A 13,902-nucleotide genomic window follows, 5' to 3' on the forward strand; every position below is an offset into this window, starting at 1 on the left:
ACTCACAGCAACCCTTTAGGAGTTTCCGAGACTGTAACTACTTACTGAAGTAGAAAGTCCTGGCTGGGGTTTTCGAACTGCTCACCTTGGGCATAGCAGTCCAACCAGTAATTACCATGCTGCTCCAGTCGCCCAGAGAAACCCCACACTACCACGAAATCATTTTCATCTGATACCACCTGATAGGACTGAGTAGAACTGTCCCATAAGTTTCAGAAAAAATACCACTTCCGCATACGGGAACAAAGAGACATTGGCAGCAGCTGAAAATGCGTAACTAAAGCACCAGGGTAGGATATCGTGCTCTCTCTTACTATTGCTCACAGTATCCTCAGAAATGCTTCACTTGTACAGCAAAGACAGGATAAAACTTCCAGAGACTGTCTTCAAGATAACAAAATAGCATATGATGGTGACTCACTAACAGTCTGAAAAGGGGGGAAAAAAACCAACTCCAGTTATTGGAACCTTTAAAGCTTCAGAAACCTGGCAACACCAAACTCCTCCAGCTCCTGGGCTCTCATCTCCAGTATGCTCACATGCGCGCACGCGCACACACACGTCATTCTGAAGCTACGCTACAACTGGCTAATGACTTACTCAATTGCTTAAGACAATATTTTGTTCTTGACTCGCTCAATAAACCTGCTGAGAAAAATAAACAATGGGTTTCAGCCTTATAATCTAGAGAACAGAACCAAAGTACAAACAGTAAGTTGATTTACTACCTGTGACAAACAGAAACAGGAAGGTTCAGTGTGGCACAGTGAACCCAAATCCTAGTCACTTTGGATGCTAGAGTTAATAAGGACTCTTACGCCCATTATACAAAGTCCAAAGCTGGGATGTCCAGGTTTCAACTCGTCTTAAAAACAGCATTAAAGTGGAGCATGAGAACACAGAGGGCAAAAGATAGGGCAAACCATTCCTTTAAAATGCTAAAACGTTTTAATCTACTTTTCTGATCAATAATTATGTATCTGTGGTTACAATGTAGTTATATCCCAGTATTAACACATGTGCACACACACTTATTTGAACAAACATTAAGTAAAACCCTGCTGTAAGGCACAAAATGTGATACAGCAGTATTAAAATGAGGTCCTTGCCCCGAAGACCTTACATTTTATAAAATTACACAAATATATGTACCTCTATGTGCATGGAGCCTAGAAACACATCAAAGAAGGAAAGAAGAATTCACATCCAAGACTAAAACAAAACTAAGCCTAGAGATGAGCCTGTGTTAAAGCAATTGGCCCATAGAGAAAAGGGATACCTGACCTCCAATGGCAAGCAATGAGCAGTTCCCCTAGAGCAGCAGTTCTCAACCTGTGGGTTGCAACCCCTTTGGGGGGGTCGAACGACCCTTTCACAGGGGCTGCCCAATTCACAGCAGAAGCAAAATTACAGTGATGAAGTAGTACGAAAATAATTTTATGGTTGGGTGGGGGGGGGGGCGGGGCGAGGGGGTCACCACCACATGAGGAACTTTATTAAAGGGTCGTGGCATTAGAAAGGTTGAGAACCACTGCTCTATACTCTAGTTTGGATACTCGTAATACAGTGGCCATGCGTGTCCAGAGAAGGACACAAGCCCAGGGGACCGACCCATCATTTGACTGGGAATTCCATGAGAGTAAGTACTCTAATGTCAATTGTGTGTGACCCTATATGTTGGGATTCTAATCCCTCTATCTATGGATTGTAATCCTGATTGGAAATAAGAGATTTCTTTTAATGTTAATGTGGCTGTGGTAGTTACATAATCTGGTGTAAATTTGAGAGGATTTAGAGTGAATAGTTTGGGTCTAGTCTGTCAATCGGATTATAGCCAATGAGGTCTCTCTGTGGGCATGGCCTTCCCCTGAGAATTCTGGGAATTCCTATATTATTCCTTTTATGGAAGCGGGAGACATCTTTCTCTCTCTCTCTCTGTTTACTCCCTGGGAGACATTGAAGCTGACAAGCTACATGGACCTACCCTGATGGAACCAGGACTCTGGAGCCAGAGAAGCCCCGGAGAGACCCCTGCCAGCACTGAGATGCTTACAACCCCACAGGTTCCAGAAGACTTCCAACCCACTGGCCTGTGATCCTCCTGCATTTGTGAGTCGGAAAAGAATTTTCTAGATTGGTATCAGATACATGGGCTAATATTGGACTGGATCTGGACTGGGTTGGGTCGCTTTCTTAATGTAAAACAGCGGTTCTCAACCTGTGGGTCACGACCCCTTTGAGGGTCAAATGACCCTTTCACAAGGGTCGCTTAAGACCATCGGAAAACACATAAATATTTCACAATATATAATTCATATTGTTTTGTGATTAATCACCATGCTTTAATTGTGTTCAATTTGTAACAATGAAAATACATCCTGCACATCAGGTATTTATATTATGATTCATAAAAGTAATAAAATTATAGTTATGAAGTAGCAACGAAAATAATCTGATGATCGGGTGGTCACCACAACACGAGGAACTGTATTAAAGGGTCCCGGAATTAAGAAGATTGAAAACCACTGATGCACAATTACCCTTTATATAAAACTCACTCTTATACACATGAGTGTCTATGAATTTTTTTCTCTAGGCTACCTGGAGTAACACAGCGGTCATAACAGTGCAAGACACCTCTGGGTTATCAAGAGCAGCATGGACACAGAGACAAGCAGATACACAGAAAAGAAGGCAGGTACCATGGGAAGGAGTCATTAATGAAACCCTGATTTGGATTTTTTAGAAACTTTTCTAGAACTTTTGAGAAAATAAATTGTTCTCTAAAGCCTCCCACTAGTGATACTTATGTCCCAGTGGCAACCAAGGGACTAAGGCACATTCGATCCAGACATCTCATCCTACAGGGCACAGACCTTGGGTTCTATGGGTTATCCAAGGGTCCCCAACTCTTCCAACTTTATCAGTTCTGATGGTTCAGACCTCTCAAAGGCCAAATCCTGGGGATTGCAATGACATAACTTAGAGTTTTAGAAAAAGAATTTAAAATGTATGCAAGCAGAAAGCAAAGAATCCTATTTCCAAAGGCCAATAAATTTTGAAAATTCAAAAATTAAATATCTCAAAAAGAAAACTTAGCTTAACGGAATTCAAGTGTCTCTAGAAAAAGTTTGTGCTTGCTTCATAACCATAATGAATAGTTTCTGAATTACATGACACATGTATAAAAACAGGGTGGGGGAAGAGGGTTATCCCACTGGCTAGCAGCTGTGAATAATGTAAGACAGCAGGTCATGTTTTACTTTACTTTTCAAAACAACTATTAATTTTCACTTTCACTTGCTTAGACGAATTACTCAAAGATATAACACAAATAATATAAAAAGGAACCAACTATAACTTCAGATACATTTTCATGTTAGTTATCTAACAGACATATTTTACAAACATTGGCAAAGTGGGTCTGCAAAGTCCGAATGGGCTCACAGGTCTTATATGGCTAAAAGATATTTATTATGATATAAAATGTGAGTCCTGAGTGGATAAACACATTGAACATAACCATGGTAATCACAATAGTGTAAGTCTGTTTAAAGACCATTTCAAAACTTCCATTTGTTTTACTACCTTATAAAAACAGCTGAGTCTATTTAGGCTTAGACGTCATAAACGTCTTCGTCATTCTGATACCCAAGACCCTGTCAGAGCCTGAGAAATGAAGGTTAGCCAGCCAATAACAACAGCAAATAAATAACTCTGATCTTTGAAAGCAGCACTTTTTGTTCAATAATACTTTGAAAATCTAAGGTGTTTTTCATTTGAGTGCAGTTTCTACATGTTTTCTATAATTAAAGCACTTTCAGGCCATTCCCACTAGTTCTGATGCATAAGATAAAGCCATGAACAGGCCTAAGTAGGTTATATTGAAAGGCAGAAATATCCAACGCTCTTGGCTTTAAAAAAAAGTCGAGTGGGTCTCCTTTTTCCCTCAACATCTACACCAAAAGTTTCTTATATGCAAATTACTTAAGTGCTTTCCTTACCCAGAGAATCATCCAATCTTTCTTCAGTTAACTCTCGTCAAAACTGGACCACTGCCCAGTCAAATACCCACACAGTTCAAGCTATCAGAAGTAATAGATTAAAGCCTCTACTCCATTTTAATAGGAACAAACCCTCTGCACTAAAATCACTATAGTATCACAGTACTTGCTGCCAAATTGCAGTGCCTGTTTATATTGGCAATCATTTCTGCCTTGAATGGAAAATTCCAGCTGCCTGCATCTATGCGAGGACAAGTTATTAAGAGAAAAGGTATGGCATATAAAAGTCTCTCCTTGTGTCTATCTTGCCAATTCTTCAAAGTACTTATATTTTTCATATAAAAGGGGCACCAGAGAAGGGACGCAAAACCTGAAAATACTATTAACCTGGTATATAAATTCCATATCAATAAGATACAGTCATCCTTCCAACTAAAAAGGTTACTGTTTGAAACCCAAATAAGGTATAACCTAGCTAACTCACACACTATGAGTGGCTGTCAAGAGGGAAGAATGACTAGTGTTTTATATGAAATGAGGCAAGAGTTACAATTATGTTTTTGGAAAAAGTATAAGTGAAAAAAGGAGGAAAACTAACAACATTGTGGCAGCAGCAGCAGCAAAGGTATCTGAACTTTTCTAACTTCACAAAGGGTTGAGGGTGGGGGACCTGGGGGAAGGAAAATCGACATTAGCATCACTGCTCCAGGCTGAAGGCAATGAGGCAGAACTCAGACATACCTCCACCCTCCAGCCTTTTAAACCATCCTAAGAGGAACCATCCCTCCCTCTGCTGGGTTTGCTAATTCACTGCAATGGCCACACACACCTCATACAGACTATACTCATGATTATGGGGTTTTAAGGACGTAAGAAGATACAACTTAAACTATAGTTTTAAATTAGGACAACTTCTGGTATTCTGCTGCTGGGCTTTCTGCTGTTATTGGGCAAGTGTTACAACTCTTAACTCCTTGGACTCCAAGAAGCACTGCATTATCCTGCAAGTAGCTTTCCTGCTCTAGGGCTCTATCTCCTGCTAGCATCATTTCTGCTGCCCTTCCTCCGGTCACAGCTTCTGGCCTATCTTCGGCTGTCTTCTGTGGTGCAGCTCTCTTTCTAGCTGATTCCCAGTGCAGGGACCCATGTTCCAAAGAGCAAGCTCAGCTTCCATTTCTTCTTAGTGATAATGAGTTTCCCATCTGCCTCTAGGATGGCTCATGCTAAGCCTACTAGGAAGGCAAAACAGACCCATCCCTTTACTCCAATCCTATGTTACTTTATTTGCATAGCCCCCCACAAGGGTGCCCTAACTTTATTTGCATTATTAGCAAGCAGTTCAATCCCCTTGGTGAACCACAAGTGCTTCATTTACACAGACCCACCCAGTCAATTTAGGACTATGGCTAGAAGTAATTTGGGGCACTACAGAAACTATATTAGGAAATTACACAGTGAAGATAAGCCCAAAGACTTTTCTAAATATCAAAAATATTTTATGGTAACTTGAAAAGAAAATCATGTTTTAATTGCTCCATCATTTATAGCTTTAACAGAATAAAGATAACATTTTAAGAATGAATATACCACAAGCTTGCATTATTATAAAGAGCAGTGACTCCTAGCCTTTAAAGGTGTTTATTAAAATGCAGACTCTGGTTCAACAGGAATGCCCTCCCCCTCCACCCTCATTTTACCCTTTTAAGTCGCTCCCAGTTGATGGCGCTAAATGCTGGCCAGAGGAACACCCTGTAAGTAGATGGGCATATAGTATCTGGGACAGAGGTACTAGGTTTAAAGCCCAAGACTTTGTAAAATTCATATAGTAACGTATTTGTTTGCTCTCAATGGTACCAACCTATTCAGGAAGTCCATACTTTGTTATATAACATCAGATTAGGCATTACTGAGGATAGAAAATTGTTTATCTAACGTTGTAATCTGAAGTTAAATAAAACCTCATGCTGAAATGCTAGAGTCATTTTTAACCACCTAATATCAACAGGATCTTGATTACTCAGTCCTGAAACCCTTTCTTAACAGTATTTATTCTTTTCTGGGAGAATGTGCTCGATGTAAAATATATTTTGCCTGAAGAAAGAATAATTAACACTCAGTGGTTATGCACATATTCAATAGACTCATTCCCAGAAATGGAGCTGAGAAAGGTGGTTGATTTGCATGTTATTTTCCAAATTAAAATTTTAAATCTCTAATATTTTTTATCGTAGGACTCTTAAAAAAAAAAAGAAAGCCCAAACCAAATTTGCACTGGCGTGGTGAGAGTGTGGGTGGGGACAGTGAAAAAGAGGCAGGCCTTGGACAAGAGGGCTTGACCCAGCGGCTGCATGAATACGCGGGCTCACACACGCGTATTGAAAGGTGAGACGCAGGAGCCACACTGATTGGCTCTGTTGTTTAGACAGGGTGGCTATGAGCTGGACCCTGCTCGAGGCCCCCACAACAGCAGCAGCCCTTCCGTGGGCTTTGGTCCCATTAAGATGACAGTGACATGCATGCGATATAGAAAATCAAGATGAAAGGCAGAATTCCATGTTTATAAATTCATTTTCAACTATTGTCTGCCTTCCTAAAGATTTTGCTACAACCAGGGTCTCCTCTCTGGTTTCCATCTTACACCTTGCTGCTCAGGAGAAGATGCTCCTGTAACTTTGATCTCGTTTCAATTCTACCCACGCATGCTCTTTGGAGTTAGTTCTAGGCCCCTACAGTCTCTGTCAAGCCACAGACCTAAGTCCCACTGCATCAACTCACGCGGCCTTCTCTCCAGTCATGCTATGTTGTTCCTGTTGCTGGGTGCATTTCACAATTTCCTGTTTTCATGTCTTTGCTCATGGCTATTTCCTCTGGCTGGAAAGCAGCTTTTCCTGTACCCTCTCAAACATGAGTTGTCAAAAATGGTACATTTATTTCAAGGTTCAGTTTGAAGCGGCCAGCCTCTGTGTTGATGCTGTGGAGCCTGAACCTCCCACGAGGGCTTTTAACATATAATAATGGGGTCTACACAGTGGGTTCAAACACCACAGTGATTGTAAGGCTGGTGCAGGATCAAGTTCATTCTGTTATACATAATTTCTCTATGAGTCGAGAACCAACAATAACCAACAACCATGCATGACAGGCCAAGTGGTTCATATTCCTGGCTGTAATGCCACCTCTCTGGGGGGCAGTGATGGTGCCTTGCTTCCACCCACTATAGTGCTCAGTAGGTGCCCAAATATTTTTTAAAAATCTAACCATCAAAAAATGGTTTAACTTTTGAAATGAGAAGTGAGTAAAACTGAGTTTCTAGTAAATATTCATGCTCCACAAATGGACTTACGAGTAACATGAGCCTTGCCTTTATTGGTCTTGAGAGGAAAACCAAACTCACTGCCATTGTGCCAATTCTGAGTCACAGCGAGCCTACAGGACAGGGAAGAAGGGCCCCTGTGGGTTTCTGAGGCTGTCACTCTTGACAGGAGTGGAATGTCTCATCTTCCGCCCATCTATAGGTGTTCAGAGAATAAAGCAATGAGGGGGGGGGGGACTGCACCTTTTTGCTCTCTGTCTATCTCTGGAGGCTACAACTTCCTCCGGAGATCAAATCGTCCTCTCATAAACCTGTGTTGCATTTGAGACAGGAACATCAGTGCCAGGCCACTGAGGAAGTGCTCCCTGTTGACTATCAGATGCTAGCTGAATTTGTCTGAGTGAAAGCAGCTAAAGCTGTACAAAGAGGCCAGGATTCAAGGGCCAGTCATCTAGGTGCTAGACATGGAAGTCAGCGGTTCAAATAACCTAAGTTCTGAGCCTGGGAGAAGATAAACCGTACTGCCAACTGAGTAATCATCTCATGGTCTTGAAGAAAATGGTTGTATACGTAAAATTCAAACAAAATGTTATTTTAAACCATCTATTACTTTGGATTATTCATAACAAGAGAATTACGATTTGACTTCATCTATTGGTGATTCTCTGTATACAACATTATACACAGATCTACATTAGATAATATATATGCTTACTTTCCTATACCTATAGCTAGCTACCCATCCATGTATTTACATTAGGCTGCTTAAATTTTTAAGGAGCCCTGGTGGTGTAGTGCATAGTGTATTGCTCTGCAAACCACATGGTCAGCAGTTTGAAGCCACCAGCCACAGAGAACATTGAGACCTTCTACTCCTGCAAAGAGTTACCATCTCAGAAACTCACAGGGCTAGTTCTTCCACTTGGTCCTACAGGGTTGCTATGAATCTGAAATGACTTGATGGCAGTGAGCCTAATCAGGTGCTAACATCATCAAAGGTCATATAGCTCATCTTCCTAAAGATAAAATGACAATGCTTTGTGATCAAAGCAAAACCTAAGAGGCCTCTCAGAAGCCCAGCTCACTGTTATTTACACAAATATGCTAACACCAAGACTCTGATGTGGTTTAGATCAAACAGTGTCTGGAAGGTAACTTGGCCAAGGTGAATCTGAGACACTCTGCCAAGACTTCTTATCACAATTTACCAACTAACTACACATCTCAGAAGCACACGGAGGGACTGCCGTGGTCCCAGAGAACAGGGGTAAAGATAATAAACCACAGGCTATTTGTGGACCTAGACACTACGAACACGTGGCTTGCCCTTATTCTCGTGGGTACCATGAGATTAACAAGGAATATAAACCTCCATCAACATGTTGGTTTTTCACAACCAGAAGCACAATTCCCACTTCAGTGGACAGCAGGATTCTGAGACTTAGTTCCTGCAATAACAATAACCTGAAACCAAGAGAGTTTGGAAAGCTGTTTATGTCCGTGTCCACCTTCCTCTGACAGATCATCACTGCACTGAATGAACTCTAAGACTGGAAATCTCTTCAACAAAGTTCCAAGCTCAAGAAATAGTCTTTAAACTAGGTACTATCTTCCCTTCCCTACAGTTTTCCCAATTAATGTATTTTCAGCAGGATACATTAATGAACAACAGGTAACATAAATACAAAACAAAGCGAAACCAGGTTCAATGTATTTATAAATGGAAAGAAACTCCTTTTCCTAGAAATACACTCTGCTTTATAATGAGGGTATCTGGGAAGAAAAAAACCATGTGTAAATGGTTTAATGGAAGTTTTAAAACATTATTTTATTTGAATTCTCACAGAAAATGTAGGGGATAAGCACCCTCACCATTTTATAGACACAGAAAGGCTGACTACCCTGCCTCCAGTCTCTGCAGGCAAGTGACAGAGACAGCCAACGAACAGACATTTTAGAAAATGACTGTGGTACTGACAAAATTCTCATGCAAAGAAACATGATTACAGAGAAAACAACTGCACAGTCCTTGTCAGGATTTGACCTGAACTTTCCAGTTAACAGCCACAAAGTTAAACGAGATCATCAAGTACTATAGTTACGGGTAGGGCCAAGAATAGAACACAGGTCTGCTGACCCTCATTCGGATGCCCAATCAGGCATGCTCTCTTTGGATGCAACACCCTTCTGATATTTCAAGTCACTTGAGAACAGCAAAGAAATCTGTTAATAATTCTGGTAGAAAAAAAATAGAAGAGGTATTGACAATAAAAAGGAACATGGTTTTAAGATTTCTACCAAGGAGGTTTAGATCCAAAAACACTGGTACCTGCAAATAAATGTTGTCCTCCCCATAGATGTTGAATGATTAGAAGGCCTCCGTTGAAGATTTAGCAAAATGAGTATCTCTCATGTGATTTCAGAGTATTCATAGATTTCCCCTATCACTCACCAACTCCCTCCAATTCAATACAAAAGACAGTAGGACACTAGGAATGTCTAGCAAATGTCAGACCATGACACCCCTGCCCCACTGCCGGAGATAACTCTCCCATCACTACTTTCAAAAGTTTTGGCCTGAGGAAGTTGCTGGAAGTAAGAAGATGGTTGGGTGCCCGTGGAGAAATGAGGAAGGGAGTCACATGCTTGGGAAACCGGGATAGTAAAGGACTGATGGGGAAGGGTCTCAAAGTCTCAAGGAAATGGAGTCTGGCAAAGAAGACCAGAGAACCAGTTTAAGAAGAAAAGGCTATTGAGTCTGACATCATCAGTAAGAATAAGCAGGAAGGAAAGTAAAGCAAAAAAATAAAAACCATACTTACTTAGAAAAAATTACAAGGGTCTTGCCTAGGTTAAAGGGTACTTTTTCTAACAAAGAGCTAAAGATACTATACTAAACTGTCTAGTGTTTACAAATGACAGATAGCAGTTTTCAGATTTGGTGCTTAATCTTGTTATAATTTATCTTTTAAAACAATTGTTGAGAGAATGGTTATATCCAATTCTTTATGGCCTGACATTTTTAGTTAAACGCTGAGTTAAACAGAACTCTGACAAGTTGGTACAATCTATAGAACAAATCTACTGATGGATCGCTCTCATTTTCATTCAGCCAAACCAAAATTCCTACACTTAAGATGAAGGCATGCTGTTTTAAAGTGTATCTCAAACTTCAAATGAGTGAAATACAGGAAAATTTAACGTATAGCTTTTACTAATCTATATTAAATACCTTTTTTCTAATCTGTTCTGTCAAAAGCAAAATATGAATGGCTTATACAGAGCTACATAATCACTACGATGGGAGCCGATGTTGACTCATAGTGACTCTATAAGAGAGGGCAGAACTGTGCACCTTTGAGTTTCTGAGGCTGTAACTGTTTACAGGAATAAAAAGCCTTATTTTTCTTCTAAGGAGTCCTGCTGGTGGCTTAGAACGGCAAACCTTGCAGATTACGTCCCAATGCACAACCACAATACCAACTTTGACTCCTTCTGATAGCTACAAAGTGGTAGATATTTTTACGTGGTTCAATATTTCTAAAGTTCTCCTTTTTGTTAATATTCTCAAAATGAGCCACTTCAACTTCCTCAGATGGGACTGAGTGAAATATATATATATATATATATATATATATATATATATATATATATATATATATATATATATATATCGATTTGCAATCCCTTGTACCACTGTCAGGTAAATTGGGCTACAAACTATAAAGTCAGTAGTTCAAACCCACCAGCTGCTCCTTGGGAGAAAAATGAGGCTATCTGCTCCAGTAAAGATTTACAGCCTCGGAAACTCAAATCCTTGACTCAATGGTAATGGGTTTGATTTGGGGTTTATATTTGCAATCTCAGAACTCTTCTCTCCCCTGCTATGAGCTATCACTGGTTCTTAAGGTATTTAATATAAAGTATCCAGAAACAGTTTGTCTTTAAAAAGAGAATTAAAATTAAGAGGATATAGAAAACTAACATACAATTACAAAACACAAACACACACAAAATCGGCCTTTAATGGATATCCATATCCTCTTTAATGTATACTCCCTAAGAAAAGCTGCTTGCTGTTTAAACAGATTAAATATCCCCCATCACCCAAGTGCAGGAGAAGTGAGCCCATCCATAGTCCATCCATTCCTGGGCCCTCTCACTAAACACAGGGGAGTGGCTGTCCCAGCTCCACCTGAATTCTTCCCTGTAGCAAGGCTCTCCACCACCCTCGTCCTCTATCATCTGCAGCAGATCTGGAGAGCAGGCAATAAGAGGTCAGCAAGGTGGAATTCCAAAGACAACATTCTCTTCATTTACCTTCGCTTTGAGTTTCTTCAGATCTGAATCCCAGCTTTGTAGCGTATCAAAGGAATTTTCAGAACCCCATTTTAACAACTTATTAGAACCCTATGTATTTGGTCTAACGAAAAGGCCAGAATAGTAATGAGTTAAAACTACTTTTCAAAGCATAGCAACATTAGAGAAAAATACCATATCTTTTAATTCTGTTTCAATTGGTTGATAGTTTTTATCAATTACCAAATGCAAACTGCTGATAAATGACATTCCCTATTTCGGCTACTGTCTTTAAAATTAGGTGTTAATTCCACAGCTCCACCTAACCCTCTGTTCTCAAACACTTTTCTGTCCTTACATTTATGACAGAAATCTGCTTTTCCCAGAAGGATAAGCATAATCTGTCTATTGACTATAAAAACCATGAGCCGAAACGACACGCAAAGGAAGTAAAGCAAATAGAATCCCAGAGGCCGGCCTGACTGAGCACAGCTCAGAGTTAAAGGGAACCATTTCATAAGATCAAATGCTGAGAAGCAGCAGGAGCAAAGAAGGAAAAAAAAAATCAAGTTACATAAAGTCCAATTGTACTCACTGTTTCCTTATTGGGAAGCAGCTCCTTTCTAATTCTGAAGAAGTTCTTGCCGTACTGCCTCAGCCCCTTAACGAAGCGTTTCTGTGATAAAACAAACAACAAATGTGATGTAAAAACCCAAAGCAACACAGGATGTCAGCAAGGCAAAGATGTCTGCAATCAGCAGAATAACCACCACAGGAAAGTCTTAGCTAGGGAATACTGAATCCACCAGGAGAAATAACCCAGGAGCACCCCAGGGACCCACCGGCCAGGGCCAGCCTGGGCAGACCCCCAACCAACCATCCAGGTCAGGGATCTCTGGAAAAGAAAGAAAGGCTGTGTCGGACCCTCAGCAGCAGCGTCTCCCCCCTGTGACACCAGTCTCTGCATTGGTTCCCGAAGGTATAAACAGCAAACAGGCTCCGTGTTTCCTTAAAACTGCACAACTGCTTTTCAGCGAGAACGAAGCTTCTCAGAAATGCCGAACAAGACGGGGCGTGCGGGGGAGAGGGCGGGGGGGGTTATAGCAAACCTGGTGGTGACTTTTCTCTAGAAAAAAAAGCCCCCATCCTTAATCCAAAGAATTCAACAGGAAGCTCCCAGAGAGCTCCAATCCCAGCTGGTTTGCTTACCACCCCTGTCATTATAAGCCACTCCGGAGTCACCAAATAAAGAATGCACGGCACCCTTCCTTCCCCCCACCCCCATTTCCTTAGCAGTCTCAGACTCCGTCCCCGAGCCCAGCCAGGAGACTTTCACTTTGTCCCATTCCTTCTGGGGCGCTCCCTCCCAGTCCGCTGGCGGCAGTTCCCAAAGCCCGACCCCCACACCTCGGGCTCGGAGCCTGATCCCTCGGAGCACTTCCCGGGGGCCCCGGCAGCCACAGGTACACGGCGCCGGCCCGCAGCGCAATCCGGGCGGCGAGAAGCCTCGGAGGCCTCCGCCTGTCACTCAGCTTCCGTACTACAAAGCGTAGGAAGGCGGCGGCCGAGCAGGATCGCGGGTGACCGCGACGGGGCCGCGCGGCGGGCACGGGGCGCGAGGCTGGGGCCGCCGCCGCTGCCGCCGGGGGAGGAGGCTGGAGCGGCGCAGTGCCGGCGCGGCCGCGGGCGGCTGCAAAAGGCGGCCTGGATCCGGGCGCAGCCTGCCCGCCCCCGCCCAGGGCTCCAGTCCCTCGGGACACCAGTCTCAGTTTCCCCTCTCCGGAATCGACTAAAAGGCGAGCAGCAGAGCCCCCAAACTTCCCTCTACCGTGGTGTGGACCCGCCTTCTGGCCTCTGGGTGCTCAGTGCAACACTCGGGGCCTTGCCCACTGGACTTGGCCCCCGCCGTTCCACCCTCCACCTTCCTGGGGGCGTCTAGCAGGACAACAGCAGTGGCAAGGCGCTAGCCGCCATCTCTGCCACATTGAAGTGAGTGAGGGTCTGACCCGATGAAAGCCCCTCCACTCCCACCGACCTGCTCCCGCAGTCCCTTCCAGCCCAGTAATGCTGGGATGTGGTGCCTCTTGTCCACTCTCTTGCCCAGCCCAGGTCATTGGCTAGCCGCACAACTCCGGGTGCTCTTTCACAACTAAATCACTGCAGAGCTTCCCAGTCAATAAGTCACTTACCCACTGGTAACACACCTCCCTCCCAACTCCTTAAGAAGACACTTCACCAGCTCAACCAGCAGGGTCAATTCAGTGAGGGGCCTGCAAGATGCATCTG

General features: G+C 42.6%; 1 protein-coding gene across 8 annotated transcripts in view; it reads right to left on the reverse strand.

Annotated features, from left to right (window-relative positions):
• RERE (arginine-glutamic acid dipeptide repeats) overlaps window positions 1-13,902 on the reverse strand; it is a 535,168-nt gene that overhangs the window by 69,262 nt on the left and 452,004 nt on the right. For 5 of the 8 annotated variants that reach the window (XM_075550652.1, XM_075550645.1, XM_075550656.1 and 2 more), the window contains one exon: window positions 12,212-12,292. In XM_075550652.1, the coding sequence (XP_075406767.1) occupies window positions 12,212-12,292 (81 nt within the window). Of the gene's footprint in view, window positions 1-12,211; window positions 12,293-12,540; window positions 12,671-13,023; window positions 13,102-13,651; window positions 13,712-13,902 lie in introns of those variants that run through there. The other 3 variants (XM_075550672.1, XM_075550670.1, XM_075550667.1) reach the window with 3 other exon arrangements.

Source organism: Tenrec ecaudatus, chromosome 1 (assembly GCF_050624435.1).
Source record: "Tenrec ecaudatus isolate mTenEca1 chromosome 1, mTenEca1.hap1, whole genome shotgun sequence".
Lineage (NCBI taxonomy): Eukaryota > Metazoa > Chordata > Mammalia > Afrosoricida > Tenrecidae > Tenrec > Tenrec ecaudatus.